A 13059-nucleotide genomic window follows, 5' to 3' on the forward strand; every position below is an offset into this window, starting at 1 on the left:
CTCTACAGAGTTTGGAGTTATCCAGCTGCGTCTGGCTTAGGTCTGGCTGCTGTGCTCAGCTCCTTCCTGCTGCGGACCTGGGCTAGGACTGGTTCTGGGGGTTCCCGGAAGTCGGCAGCAATTCCTACTCATCGGGAGGGGTGGGGACGTACGGCAGAGTGGTGTGGGGTGGCCCGAGGGGATGGGAAAGGGTCCGGCCCACTCTGCGCCTGGGCTGGGACTGGTCCCGCCGGCACAGGGTAGCGGGAAGCTCTCCACACACTCACCGGACCTGGGCTAGGACTGGGTCTCAAGTACTGTATTTTCTTAGCATGTTTTCTTAAAAATAGTAATCACATTGCTTTAAATAAAACTTGTATTAAACAGGTTCAATTGTGAATATTTTTATAGTTATGTAATCCAAAGGAATTGTTGTTGGGTTTGCTTGAACTGATTGAAGAGCCCTCTGGAAAACAGATATCTCAAGTTATTCTTCTTTTACTTCAGCCATTACAAACAGGTAATAAATACTTTTATATCATAGTACTTGTTTTACTCATGTATCTTAATTTTTGCCCTTAAATGTCAACACAACACCAAAGTTTGAGTACTGTGCATATATTTGTAATAACCGTGCCAGAATGGTTACCCTATAAATATCTTCCTGAATGTTGTACTCTTTTTCATGTGCTTTTTGCAACTTACAGCTTTTTTTTGTTACCCCTCCTATCTGTACTTGATATTTAAAAATTTCCCTATAAACATGTATAAAAGTTTAACTCTGTAGTATGTGCCATATTTAGTCTGATAGCATTGTGGCCATCTTATGTGTTGGTTAAGAAGAGTATCAAGCAGGGCACTGCCCAGCCTCTACATTGGGAGGTTGGGATTGAGAGTAGTAAAAGTACAACTGATGAGTGAAATTAGGTGTTATGTGGGATTAAGGCATAATGGCAGAGTATAATTTTTTTGGGGGGGGTGGGAACCGGGGATTGAACTCAGGCCCTTGCACTTGCCAGGGAAGTGCTTATTCCACTGAGCCATCTCCCCGGCCCCCATGGCAGAGTATAGTAATATTGGGAAGTAATAGGTCTTGGCAATAAAGATGAGTAGTATTTATCCATGGGTAGAGGCTAGTTTTCATTTAAGGAAATATGCTTAGAGAGATTGAGAAATTAGAGTGAATTGGTTTTAAATATGAATGCTTACAAGTTGTGTGCCACTTGAAATATTCAAAATATTGTGCAGAATAAAATCTAATAATTCTGCCACCCATTTGTACAGTGCCTTATAGTTTACCATTTATATTTTGTGCTTATAACCAGAAATATGAAAAGAATATGTTTGTGCCTTAAGTATATAACCAGTTATGAATACACATAAATAAGGTTTCATAGCTTCTGTTGTAAGATAGTTCATTAATTTCTTCACCGCCAAAGAGGAAAAAACCACTCTCAATTAAGCTGTGTCATCCCGCTCAGAATTGTTAAAGTGTGAGGGAAAAATGTGTCATATAATTGTATATGCTGAATTTTGTGTTCTACATTTAGCAAACTTGATGAAGCTGAAGTAACAATTGATACCAATTTGGTCTGTGTTTTAGTGATTCAGAAACTTCCTAATAACAAGCCATATTCAGTTGGATTAGCATTATCTACCCTTTGGAATCAACTGTCTCTTCTTCCTGTTCCTTACTCAAAAGAACAAATACAAGTGGATGACTATGGCCTTTGTCAGTGTTGCAAGGCCTTAATACAGTTCGCTAAACCTTTTGTGGAAGAAGCTATTGAAAATAAAGAAAACAAGGAAAATGAAAACAAAAAATTAAAGGATGAATTACTGAAATTGTAAGTTTAAAGAATATCTCACAATGTACTTGAATGATTGATGGTTTAGCTACTTTGTTAGCTGTTATAAAGAGTGAATTCGCCCCTCCTTGTTATTATGTTTGTCATGCAAATTAGTTTCAAACTGAATTTTAGAAGACTGTGGGGTTTGGCTGATATAGAATAGGCTTTTAATGAGGAATTGATATTTTTACAAATTAGAAAAGCAAATGCACTCATTTAACTTTTTAATTTTGAAGACTAGAGCTATTGTTAGCCTTCTGCTTTGTAAGGTTAGGACATTTACATCTTTAATTTTATAGGCATTGAATTACTGGTGCTTATCTTAGTCCATTTGTGCTGTTGTAATAGAATACCTGAGGCTGGGTAATTTATAATGAATGGAAATGTATTGGCTCACAGTTATAGAGAAAGAGAAATCTAAGATGAAGGCCAACATGTGATGATGATCTTTCTGTGTCATCATATAGCAGACTGTGGAATGGTAGAAAGACACAAGGAGGGGCGAATGCACGTGTTATAACAGCATTAATTCCTCCCATGAAGGTGGAGCCTGCCTGGTGTAATCACCTAAGAAAGGTCCTGCCTGTTACTATTATAGTGGCAACTTAATTTCAACATGAGTTTTGGAGGAAATACACATTCAAACCAGTAGTGCTTATTTTGTTTTTTTAATGTAATATTATATATGAAATCTAGGCAACACTTGGGAAGTGTTGGATTTATAGTTATCTATTTTTTATATTTTAGTTGTTTCAAAAGCTTAAAATGCCCACTGCTGACAGTACAATTCCTGGAACAATCTGAAGCAGAAAATGATCCCTTACGGTGTTTTGCAACTGAAATAATAGTAAGTACTAAATTTAATCTTCCACAAAATTTTCTATAATCTTAAATGTTAGCCTGCTATTTATCAAATACTCATCTACTTTATGTGGGCATGTAAACTGATAATTTAATTAAAAAAACAGTATGTGGTTTGTATGCAACAGAAATAAACGAAAGGATGGAAAATAAAACAGCAAAAATATTATCTAAAGACAAATACTATTAATACCTTCCAGATTTCATACTGTAAGGTAAAAAATGTACAGATGAACCTTATAAGTTGGAGACCATCCATATATCTAATACCCCAAAGCAACATGTTTTTAAGAAGTGTTTTAATAAAAGAAAATCAGATCACCAAAAGAGGTAGATCAGTATAAAAAAAAGACTTAGCTATGAACTCTGGAAACTCAGTACTAATAGGACCCTTCAAAGAGACATAAAGAGTCAAAGAAGTGGTAAAAATAGCATAGAAATTGGAGTAGTAGAGTTTCAGGAAGAAAGAAGTGATCAGTATTGTTAAGTGTAGCAGAAAAAAGCCCATGAGGTAAGAGTGAAAAAGCACCCACTGGATTTAGGAAGATGGCATTGACAATTGTAGCAAGACTAGTTTGAATGCAGTGATAGACACATGAATGAAAAAAATGACACAAAAGAGAAAGGAGATGAATGGGTACACACACACACACACACACACACACACACACACACACGCCACTTCCAGCACTAAAGGTTGAACATAAAGGTTGCATGTCTAGGCAAGCTCTCTACCATTGAGCTACATCCCAAGTCCTTTATTTTAAGACCAGGTCCCACTAAGTTGTCCGGGCTAGCCTCACATTTGTGATCCTCTTGCTCCAGCCTCCTGAGTAGCTAATCTCCTGATAACAAAGTATGCTGCCATTCCCTGGTTTGTATATGTTATTCTTTAAAAGAGTTTGGATGAAATCCCAGTACTTAGGAGGCTAAGGTAGGAAGATTGTGAGTTTGAACTGGCCAGCAAGAACTGGCTAGTGAGTTCAAGGCCAGTCTGGACTACATAATGAGGCCTTGTCTCAAAAAACCAAAGCAAAACAAAATGAAAATTTGGATGAGTAAGAAGGAAACTGGCTATGGCCAGAAAACATGGGCCAGCAGGTGAAACATAATGGGAAAGGTGAGAAGACTTGAGCATGTTCATAGGCTGATAGGATATAAACTATTAGAGGAGAAAAGTAAAATATTTATGGGATATCTGAAATACAGTAATGGGGCCCAAGAGCAAACAGTTGGTTATAGGATGAAGGATAAGAGAAGAAGCCCGGTGCAGTGATACATCCTGTAATCCCAGTCCTGAAGAAGGCTGAGGCAGGGGAATTGAAAATTTAAGTCTCATATAGACAACTTAGCAAGACCCTGTCTCACAATTTAAAAATGTATTAGGCTGAAGATATATCTCAGTGGTAGAACATCCTAGGTGTAAACTCAGTACTACACATAGAGAATGAAAAGAGAGGAGTGAGGATTAAGTAAAAGTCTTCAGGAAACTGGGAAAGGTTTAGAGTATTGAGGGAAGAGGAAAGAGATGGTGAAAAACTGTGGTAGTATATTAGCATTTCACTATGACCATAGCTGTAGAGATCTGATATGCACAGCACCACTGTAGAATCTAGTTATGATTTTTCTTTTTCTTTTTTTTTTTTTTTTGTTTGGCGGAACTGGGGATTGAACTCAGGCCTTGAGCTTGCTAAGAATCTAGTTATGTACAATGATTTTTTAAAAGGTGTACTTTCCTCTGGGAACAACAAACAAAAACAAAACACATGTTACACTGACTGAAAAAAAAGCTTCATGATTAAGAGGACATTTGGAATCTGAGTACAGTATACTTTTTCTTTCAGCTATAACAAGAATGTATGGCTTTGAAAATCAGCGTAACAGTATATAGTTAGCAGCTAGTAACTACAAAGCAGTATTTTTCCCCGAAGATTATTTTCCCTGGTTCCTTTCTGTGTTCTGAAATGACTAATGGGTCTATCTGAGGTCAGCGGATTTCTCCTTCCTAAAGTTGGGGAAATATTATTTGGCTTTGTAATTCACTACAGTGTCAGGCCTCGTACCTACAACTAAAGTGATACTGAATAAAAGAGTGAATATGTAGAAGGTCAGTATTTATTTTGCTTTAGCTGTTGCTGCCATTCATTTCCTTTTAACTTTTATAGGGTAGTTTGTTATGACCTTAAATATTTTTGGAACTACTCAATAATATTGGATGTAAGTATTGTGTCATTTTTCTGGATAAGGAAACTGACGCTTAGAGAGATTAACCTATCTAGTAAGTAGTAGAGCCAAAACTCAAAAGCCATTTCCCGTGAGCCTAGGTATTGTGGTACATACTGATAATCCTTGCTATCTAACAGGTTGAAGCAGGAAGATCACAAGTTCAGCGCAGCTTGGACAGTACAGTGAGACTCTGACACCTTCCCCCCCACAGTTGTTTTAATTTCAGTAGATTAAAAGACAGGTGCTTTCTAATATACTAGAATTAGAAATAGTAGAAGAGGGGTTGGGAAAATAGCTCGGCAGTCTAAGCGCCTGCCTGGCAAGTACAGTGACCCAGGTTTGATCCCTGGTACCACATGCCATGCTGACCCTGGAACCCTGGGTACACCATGCCAGCCACCAAAACTGCACGTGTAATCCCAGCACTGGAGAGGCTGACTTGAGAAACTACGTGACTTGAAATGTCACATGGGTGTTTTGGCTCACCTCTAGGGCACTGAATAAAAAATTGTCTTGGATGCATATAAAATATATAATATAGTTGTTATATATGAGTAACAAGATTGTTTTTATCTGTTATTACAACTTTTTTCCTTTGGTACCAGAAATGAAATTTACCAGTAATGAAACTCAGGACCTTGTGCTTGCCAGGCAGACACTGTGCCACTGAGCTATATCCCAGGCCTTATAACTTTTTTAATAAAGGGCAAGCAGCCTACAGGCGGTAGGTTTGACACTTTCCTCAGGCCTTCAGGCCCTGTGTGCTGACCAGTGTTCTTTCATATTGAGGCAGGCAGTGGTCAATGAGGCACTGATCTTAGGTTAGACTTAATCTGAGAAGTTGATTTACTTGCAAATATCCTTGAAGCACTTGAAAAAAAAATGTGTAAAATATACATAACATAAAGTTAACTAACCTACTTTTAAACATACAGTTCAGTGCCATTAAATACAGTCACACTGCTGTACAACTATCACCATTATCCATCTCAAGAAAATTTTAATCTTCCACCTAAAACACTGTTCCCACTCACTTCTTTTTCTCTCCTCTTTATCACTTGACAGCCTCCACTCTTTCTGTCTCTGTCTGAATATTTATTTATTTATGTGTGAAAGGATTTTCTTCTGTTTAATTCTTTCTTCCAGAAGTTAGGTTATTTGACTGTCAATAAAACTCACTTGTGTATGAGCCTTTAATTATGATTCTGAATTAATTCAAGAAACCATATAAATGCTTTTGTAAAATATGATTTTGAATTAGCTTCTGTATTTGTTTTCTACTTCTGTGTAACAAATTCCCACAAACTTAGCAGTTTAAAACAATAGGCTTTTGTCCTCACTGTTTCTGTGGCCCAGAAGTCCAGTCACAGCTTGGCTCCTCTGCTCAAGGGTCTTACCAGGCATTCTTAACAGAATCTTAACTAGGAAAAGATCCTCTTCCACATTCCTCAGGCTGTTGGCATCATTTCTCTCCTTGAAGTTACAGGACTGGAATCCCTATTTTCTTGCTGGCCACCCACCAGGGAATATTTTCAGCTTCTATAGGAGGCTACCTGTAGTCCTTTGCCATACAGTCCTCTCTATAGATGCTCTTGTAATACGTGACATAGTTCTTTAAAGCCAGCAAGAGAGTTTCTGGCTTTTAAGGAAAACTAACATCTTCTCTAAAAACTTTCTGAACAGTCAACTTATTAGGGACCTTAATTACATCAGCCAAATTTCCTTCACTTGTGACCATCTATCATAATCCAATCATGGAAGTGGCACCCATATTTTACTGGTTTAAAGCCAGCTTCATAGGTCTTACCCATACTGCAGGAGAAGGGATTAGTGTGTGGATATAGGGTGAGTGGGCCCCTTATACTCTGTCTGCTATAACTTTTTTTTTTTTTAAATCTATTTCACAGGGTTTTTTATCAGCAATTGGACACCCTTTTCCAAAAATTATTTTTAATCATGGAAGGAAAAAAAGGATATGGAATTACCTTGAATTTGAGGAAGAAGAAAACAAGCAATTAGCAGATGCTGTGGCCTCTCTGGCATATCTAGTATTTGTTCAGGGCATCAAAATTGATCAGCTGCCAATGGTTTTAAGGTAAGAATTAGTGTTTGGTTTATTCATGAATTATAAAAGAAGTGTCACACTTTTACATACTATTATATTAATACATTTAAAATAAAGTATAGGGGCTGGTGAGATGGCTCAGTGGTCTAAAGCACCTACTTAGAACAAGTTTAGCAAAGCATGGGGACCACGGTTCAATCCCCCAGCACCACATGCCAGCCAGCCTGCCCCCTGGTGGGCTGAGCTGGCCACACACACACACACACACACACACACACATAAAATAAAATTAAAAAAAAATTAAAGTATAAACAAAGGTTATTTTTATTTTAAATGATACTGGTGATAATCTGTTAAATGTAGTAGTAATGTGTTGACTAATCTCAGCATGCTGGGAGGCTGAGGCAGGAAGATCTCAAGCCTCGCCTGAGCAACTTAGTGAGACCGTGTCAAAATAAAAAAATAAAAGAGGTTGTGGAGATAGCTCAGTGGAATAAGTGCTTCCCTGAAAAGTGTAAAGTCCTGAGTTCTGAGTTCGATTCCTTGTACCACCAAAAAAAAAAAAAGAAGAAGGGCTAGTGATGCAGTTTAGTGTGAAGATCCTGGTTTCAGTACCTAATACCAAAAGGCGGGGGCAGGGGTGTTAAACCATTTTTGGTTTTGAAACTTGAGGCCACTGTGTACAGTACTGATAAGCAGAGGAACTGTCTAGGTATTCTTGGTTACCTCTATTTCTTTGCTGAATTACTTCTGTATCCTGAATACATATACTCCCCTATTTAATACAGCCTATTCTCAACATTAGAAAGTGAAGCTTTAAGTGAAGTTTTTTATTAAAAACACTTTCTCATTGCCTTCACATGACTCCTGAGACAAACTTCTGCATGATCTGGTCCCTGTTTGATTATGCTTATTCATCTCCCGGTGCCTTTCCTCTTGTTTACTGTATTTCCATACCAGACCTTTGGTATCTTATTCAAATGTGTTGTGAACTTTCTTACTTTGAGGCCTGTGCATATGCTGAGAACTGGCTTTATCCTTAAATGGCACTTTCTCAGTGAAGCCTACTTTTACTACCCAATTTAGTAAAGTTGAATTTTTCCATTAGAATTACTTTAGCTGGGCATGTTGGCACATGTCTATAATCCCAGCTTAGGGAGGCTGACGCAAGAGGATGGCTGCAAGTTCAAGACCAGCCTGGGCTACAAAGTGAGTTCAAGGCCAGCATGAACTGCATAGTGAGACCCTGTCTCAAAAAGACAAAAAAAGAAAAAGAAAAAAAGAATTTCTTTGACCTTGTCCTTCTTTTTCCCTAGTTTATGAAATTATTTAAAAAATAAATATTTTATAAATACTTTTATATATAACACCTTCTGGAGTTTTAAGATCTATAATAAGTATTATGTATTTATCTCAGCATTGGATGTGTTTCTCTGTGTAAAGTCATGCATTTATGAATACACCCAGGGATATTTTTAAGTAAATATTGCAATAAAGGTTACTATCTGCAGGTTATTATGTAAGTTATTATACTTTAATACAGTTTGAACTAATCTTTATAAAATCCTGTGAATAGAGCGTGTTATATTTATCTGAATATGTGTTCAGATAAATATAACAAGGAGCCAGGACTAATACCTAGAATATATAAAGAACTCAAAAACATTACAGTACAGCCCCCCCCCCCACAGAAGGCCCAATTAAAAAAAAAAGGGCAATTGAAATGAATATACTTCTCAAAAGGAGTACAGGTGGCCATAAAAACATGAAAAACTGTTCAGCGTCTTCAGCTGTTAGGGAATACAAATCAAAACAACACTGAGATTCCATGTTATTCCCATGAAATGACTATCATGAAGAGCTAAAACAGAATGACAAATGCTGGCGAGGATATGGGGAAAAAGGAACCCATCTTTAGGAATATAGACTAGTACAGCCATTAGAGGAATTACTATGGAGATTCTTCAAAACAGTAAAAATAGAGATACTATTTGATATAGTTCCACCTCTCCTGGAAATGTTCCTGAGTTATAATTATCACGTTACAGTGACCCACCCATGCCTGGGTTTATAGCAGTGCTGTTCAGAACAGCTTAATTATGGAAACTACCTATATTCCCAATAGCAGATGAAGAAATAAAGAAAATATGGTACATATACAGAATGGCACTTTTTCACCCATGAGGAGGATAAATTTGAGGCATTTTTAGAAAAGTAGATCTTGGAGCTATAATGTTAAGTGAAATAAGTAAGACATAGACAGTTCCGTATCACATAGCTTTTATGAGAAACTAAAAAAAATAATTAAAGGAGTAAAATTAAAGATAAATGATAAGAAACAGGCAAATAGTAAATTTGGGATTTGGGAAAGAAGGGGAGAACAAAAGAATAAAAAATGATCAAGATCATGTACGTGTGTGTATGTATGTATGTATACTCACATATAGTCTGCCAAAAATGTGTACATCAAGAAAAGAAAAACTTGTATAAATACTATAATGCTAAATTTATAGAGATATGAGGTTAATACAGGTTATTTTAGGCCTTTACAATTATAAAAGGTACTCAAAGTGGTAACCATTAGCTTCCAGACATTTTTTAGTATAACAAATTGCTAATGTATATTTTTTGCACTCTCTCCTTTCTCTGAAATATGAGTATAATTATTATGTATCAAAAACATATACTAATAAAGTAAAATATAAGTAGCAGGAGCCATATGGTAGCATACACCTGTAAACTCAGCCACTCAGGAGGCTGAGACAGAAGGATCACAAGTTCAAGGCCAGCATAAGCAACTTAGTGATACCCTGTCTTGAAAATAAAATGGCCTGGGGATTTATCTCAGTGTGTGATAAAGTGCCCCTGGGTTTAATCCCCAGTGCGTCAAATGAATGAGTACAGTGAGTGAAAATAACAGGCTCAGACAAATTGAAGATGCTACCCAAGTTTATAGAATTGTATAGGTGAAATTCAAACACAGTTTTATCTAATCTCAGTTTGCAGTTTACTATGGGTTATACTGAAGTCTTTTTGCAAAAGTAAGGTCATTTACATGGTATGTAAGGATTAAACAGTATTAACTCTTCAACGACATCTACTCTGCCTTTGGTTTTGTTTTAGAAAGTTTCCATCTCAGGTTTCAAGTTTGTCAAGGTTTTCCTATTAATATTTCCATCATGGTGAAATGTTGACACCAGCAGTACCAGTTTGCTCTTCTTTCCCATATATGACGAGGTCAATGTAAATCTTTGTGAAGTCCAGAGATTGAACCATACAATTCTATTTTGAAACTGCAACATTTCATGTGGAATTTCTGCTTTGTTTTTGCCTACACTTCTGACCTGTTCAAACTGTGCTCTGTTAGCAAATGGAACATCAATTGGACGCCAGTAAGCCAGTTGTTGAATTTTCACATTCTGATTAGTTTCACAGATGGGAGCAACAAGTCTGTTCACAGTTTCACTCAGTTTATTACTATGATTAAGGACCTGATGGCTGAGTTCTAAGATTAGTGTTTAAATTGAAAGCATTATCTTTGCATCTAAAAGGACATATACTTTCATTCCATCTTTTGACCTGTTGCTTTTCTGTAAGTCTTCTATATTCCTGCAGTTACCATGAGAGATCCCTGCTAAATTCAGCAGACATATGCATGCTTTCAGTTCAGCTAGTGAGGAGTCATAATAAATACACTTTTTAATATGGGTGCATACAGAACATTGTACTTGCATTTTAGCCTTTTTGTGTGTGTGTGTGTGTGTGTGTGTGTGTTTCACAGCATGTTGCAGCATTTTGTCTGTTACTGTTTCCTATACTGAATGGCAATGCTGGCATTCTGAGCAGTGTTTCACCCCTGCCAAGACCCTCTCTATATTTTCATACCTAGATCTGACATCAGGTCATTCTGTTTGGTTGCGTGACTCTTGCAACATTTCGACTTGCCAAATACGTATTCACATTGCTGTTTCCTTTGTCATCTCAATCGAGGAGGCCTACATTCCCTTTGCATCAGTCGATTCTTGATCCATTTCACTGTCACTGGAACTTTGGCTTGTATGAGCAGAGTTAAAGACATCAACAATGCCACCCACTCATGCTGGTCTTCTGTTATGACAGCATGTGTCTTACTGTAATGGATTGCCCTCATCATCCATGCATAAGTAATCTGATTCACTTTTGACTTCCAAAACTTGCAGATCTGGTGTTTCATGAGTCATTGTACTGAATTGGCTCCTACCAGGAAAATAAAAATAAAATAAATCCTAGAGTGATGTGTGTGTGTATGTGTGTGTGTGTGTGTGTGTGTATTTATGCATCACTCTCTGTGAGTTTCAGGTAAACATAGGCCAAACCTGTTAGGAGTATCATGCCTTTGAAAATCCTCAATTGATACATTTGTGCATGTGCACACTCCTTGCCTTTCACAGTATAAGTGGGTAAACACAAAGAGTGCTTCCTGTGTCCAAAACTTTATATAAGGAATGTGTTTGTGGAACCCAGTGTTATACCAGTTTATCTCAATTGCCAGAATAACCTACATATACTATTAAAGTGCTTCTTTCTATAACAAAGTAGATAGTTAAAGTAAGAACTGTTCTTGTCTTTTACATAGTTCTGGGACTTAGAAGTCTGAGAGGAACTACTCTATGACTCTGATTCACTGTAAAAGAGTGAATCTCTGCTGTAAGAGAATCTCATTTCTATTCTTTAACATGTGGTGGTTTGCTGCCAGTCTTTGATGTTCGTTAGCTTATACCTTTCTATCTTCCATATGTACACGGTGTTCTCCCTGTGTGCATGTCTATCCAAAGTTCCCTTTTTAATAGATGTTAGTCATATTGAATTACCCCAAAGGGTTCACTTTATATTACCTCTCTAAAAACCAAGTAAGGTAATATTTAGAGTACTGGAGTTTATGAGATAAGTCAACCCATAATATGTGTATAAAGCTTCAAACAATGTGAGAGCTACTTGTGGTGATGCTTACTTGAAATCCAAGCACTCTGGAAGGCTGAGTCAGGAGGTTTGTAAATTCAAGCCAAGAGCAAACAACTGAGCAATTTAGCAAGACCTTGTCTGAAGATCAGAAATAAGAGGAGGGTTGGGGATGTAGCTCAGGGTGAAGGCCTTGGGTTCAATTCTTAGTACCACAATGAATAAATGAATGAATGCTTATGTGTGTGTAAACATTTACGGATTTTTTTTTTTTTTTTTTTTTTCTGTTTTAGTCCTTCATACATTTTGCAGTTTACTATGGGGTATACTGAAGTCTTTTTGCAAAGGTAAGGTCATTTACATGGTATGTAAGGATTAAACAGTATTAAAATAGTCTGTCAAAATCAGAGGAGACTGCTTTCTCTTTTCTAGCCCTTAATTAACTGATTTTTTTTTTTCCTAAAGATCTCAGAGTAACTGATTATTTTATAGAACAGTGGAGTAAACCTTTTCTTTTCCCTTTCCGAGTGAGGTTAACCTTGTTTCAAAAGATGGTAAATTCATGGCTGACACTGACAAAGGTTCTACAATCTGAGGTACAGGATCTCAGGATAAATCCTGAGGGGATTTCACTGACCTTATCAGACCCAAAAGATACAACTCTTGTTGCATAGGTCCTGCTTTACCTTGGTCTTAAAGGTAAGACTTGGTCATCCAGCAGAAAAGTATAAAAACGAAGCATAAGAAGTAAAGCCATGGTGTTACGTTGAGCTACAGGGGACTCAGGTCAACAATTTCTGACATTGCCAGTAAAGCGGAAGACCCAATACTATTATGGACTACTGGACTCTTTTAGAATATTTTGCTGAGTTTACACACCTATAATATTTAAATGATGGAACTTAACAAAAAAGGGTATACCGATGAATATCCATTTTGTATCTGTGTATTCAAAGTGGTTAGGATAGATATATAGTTACATTCACTTAATGAAGGGATTTGTTCTAATGGTGTTTGTAAATAGGATATCAAGTCTGCATCTTGTACAGCAATTAACCACTAGGAAGAATGTATGCAATGTGTTAATTATTGAAACTGTCTCATTGCTATTTGTTTCTCAATAAAATTATGGAAAAAAAA

At 37.0% G+C, this 13059-nt stretch overlaps 1 protein-coding gene across 2 annotated transcripts in view; it reads left to right on the forward strand.

The window, feature by feature from the left end:
- Nucleotides 1-13059, forward strand: part of Glmn (glomulin, FKBP associated protein) — a 48074-nt gene that overhangs the window by 14687 nt on the left and 20328 nt on the right. For both annotated transcript variants that reach the window (XM_004635756.2, XM_023720338.1), the window contains exons 5-9: nucleotides 391-499; nucleotides 1583-1826; nucleotides 2577-2676; nucleotides 6824-7011; nucleotides 12213-12266. In XM_004635756.2, the coding sequence (XP_004635813.1) occupies nucleotides 391-499; nucleotides 1583-1826; nucleotides 2577-2676; nucleotides 6824-7011; nucleotides 12213-12266 (695 nt within the window). The remainder of the gene's footprint in view (nucleotides 1-390; nucleotides 500-1582; nucleotides 1827-2576; nucleotides 2677-6823; nucleotides 7012-12212; nucleotides 12267-13059) is intronic.

The sequence above is a fragment of the Octodon degus genome, unplaced genomic scaffold (genome assembly GCF_000260255.1).
Source record: "Octodon degus isolate 3935 unplaced genomic scaffold, OctDeg1.0 scaffold00074, whole genome shotgun sequence".
Taxonomy (NCBI): domain Eukaryota; kingdom Metazoa; phylum Chordata; class Mammalia; order Rodentia; family Octodontidae; genus Octodon; species Octodon degus.